Here is a 2,032-nt window from a genome sequence, read left to right on the forward strand (position 1 = left end):
ACTACTACTAACTGTGTACTACCCCTTAGTTTCCTAGCTTTTGAGTCTTTGAATACGCTCTATTTAGGACTCAGACTCACTCTTCATATTCCTAGTGCTATTTGTTTTCCTAGCTTTTGAGTATTTGATACGCCGCTACCATTGGTGGCGTGTCAAATATGTGTCTCCATATATGGAGTGTATACTTATCATTATTATTAATAAATATTTTATATTGTTCTTTAATAAAATATTTTTTACATGATGAATGGTTTTAACAGGGTTGTGACGCATCAGTTTTGTTGAACAAGACTGATACTATTGTGAGCGAACAACAAGCTTTCCCAAATAACAACTCTTTAAGAGGTTTAGATGTTGTGAATCAGATCAAGACTGCATTGGAAAGTGTTTGTCCTAACACAGTTTCTTGTGCTGATATTCTTGCTCTTGCTGCTGAATTATCTTCAACTCTGGTATATATACCCCAATATCTTATATTATATATATATATATCCATTTTCATTACTACTAACTTCAAAGTCCAAAAAAATCACCATCTTTAAAAATTAAAATAAATACTACACAAGGCTAACAACAACACTCATTTTCTCTTTGATGAAATAATATAAGTATGTATTAATTACAAGCTGGTGGTCCTGATTGGAAAGTTCCATTAGGAAGAAGAGATAGTTTAACATCAAACCAATCACTCGCTAATATAAATCTTCCAGCTCCATTCGACACATTGGATAAACTTAAATCTGCTTTTGCTGCTCAAGGCCTCAACACTACTGATCTAGTTGCTCTCTCAGGTGTGAATGATATTTTTTTTTTAAAAATAGGGGTGCATTTCTATATATCTCAGTAATAATATAAATGATTATTGATTTATATATATTTCAATTATAGGTGCTCATACATTTGGAAGAGCTCATTGCAACTTATTTGTTAGTCGATTGTACAACTTCAGCAATACTGGCAGTCCTGATCCAACTCTAAACACAACTTATTTACAAGATTTGCGCAAAATATGTCCTAATAGTGGACCAGGCAATAACTTCACCAATTTTGATCCGACAACTCCTGATAAATTTGATACGCTCATCCTTCATCTCTCCAATTTAGGATCATGTTAATTTGCTATGGTGAAAATCCACCCTCGACTACAGATTGTGATTTCTGGATTAATAACCTTATTTTAATTGACAAACAATTTTACTATATACAAAGTTTATTATTTACTATACCTCTCCAACATTATAATAGTAGATATATTTTACAATTTCAAAAATAAGAGTATGAACACATTAAGCAACAACCAACACAAATCACAAACTCAAATTGACAAATGTGTTTAAAAAATTATAGCATTAGACTTATTATTAACAGAGACAATATCACAAACACATAGCATGCAGTTTTAAAGGATGATTGAAAATTAGAATAACTACTACTACTCAAATTTCTCCATCAATTAAATATTAATAATAAAAATAATTAACAATGAAATAATTTTAGATTGTTGAGTAACAAACAAAAATTATTAGAAAATTACCGGAGAAAGCCACAAACACTTCTCGATAGTGAAATAAATTGACTAAAAGCTGCGCCGGACCAACTCGCCGGCGATGAAGGCTAAAAGCTGCAGATTCACGATTCACGTTTTCACTGATGAAGGTTAAATGTGGAAGGATGAAAACGTTTTCACTGAAGGATGAAGGTTAAATGTGGTTAGGTTTGATGAAAAACAAATGTTGAAGGATGAAAAATGGGTTTGGATTCGTGGGGTTGTGGGTTTGCAGAAGGATGAAGAAGAACGGATGAAGATGACAAAATGAAAGGGTTGGCAGGCATGATTTCTTATTCTTTAGTTAACTTAGGGAATTTTTTTTAAAGGCTTGATAGATCGGTTTAACAAAACAGACATAACAAAATTTGTAATAATAACAAATTTGCCACTGCCTTTTTTTTTGTGTGTAGTCTTTTTTTTTTTAATATATATGTTAGAACAGTTCAATTAGAACAGATCTAACAAAATTTACTATAATAATAA

The 2,032-nt window shown here is 31.4% G+C and overlaps 1 protein-coding gene across 1 annotated transcript; it reads left to right on the forward strand.

The window, feature by feature from the left end:
- Positions 1–257: 257 nt before the first annotated feature.
- LOC101498308 (peroxidase 15-like) lies at positions 258–1,115 on the forward strand (the record flags this gene model as incomplete). The annotated part of the gene is made up of 3 exons (XM_073370195.1): positions 258–451; positions 625–791; positions 889–1,115. Coding segments are annotated over 3 exons (588 nt in total), but the record flags the coding sequence as incomplete, so codon positions are not given.
- Positions 1,116–2,032: the final 917 nt, after the last annotated feature.

This window comes from Cicer arietinum, chromosome 6 (genome assembly GCF_000331145.2).
Source record: "Cicer arietinum cultivar CDC Frontier isolate Library 1 chromosome 6, Cicar.CDCFrontier_v2.0, whole genome shotgun sequence".
In the NCBI taxonomy this organism is placed as follows: domain Eukaryota; kingdom Viridiplantae; phylum Streptophyta; class Magnoliopsida; order Fabales; family Fabaceae; genus Cicer; species Cicer arietinum.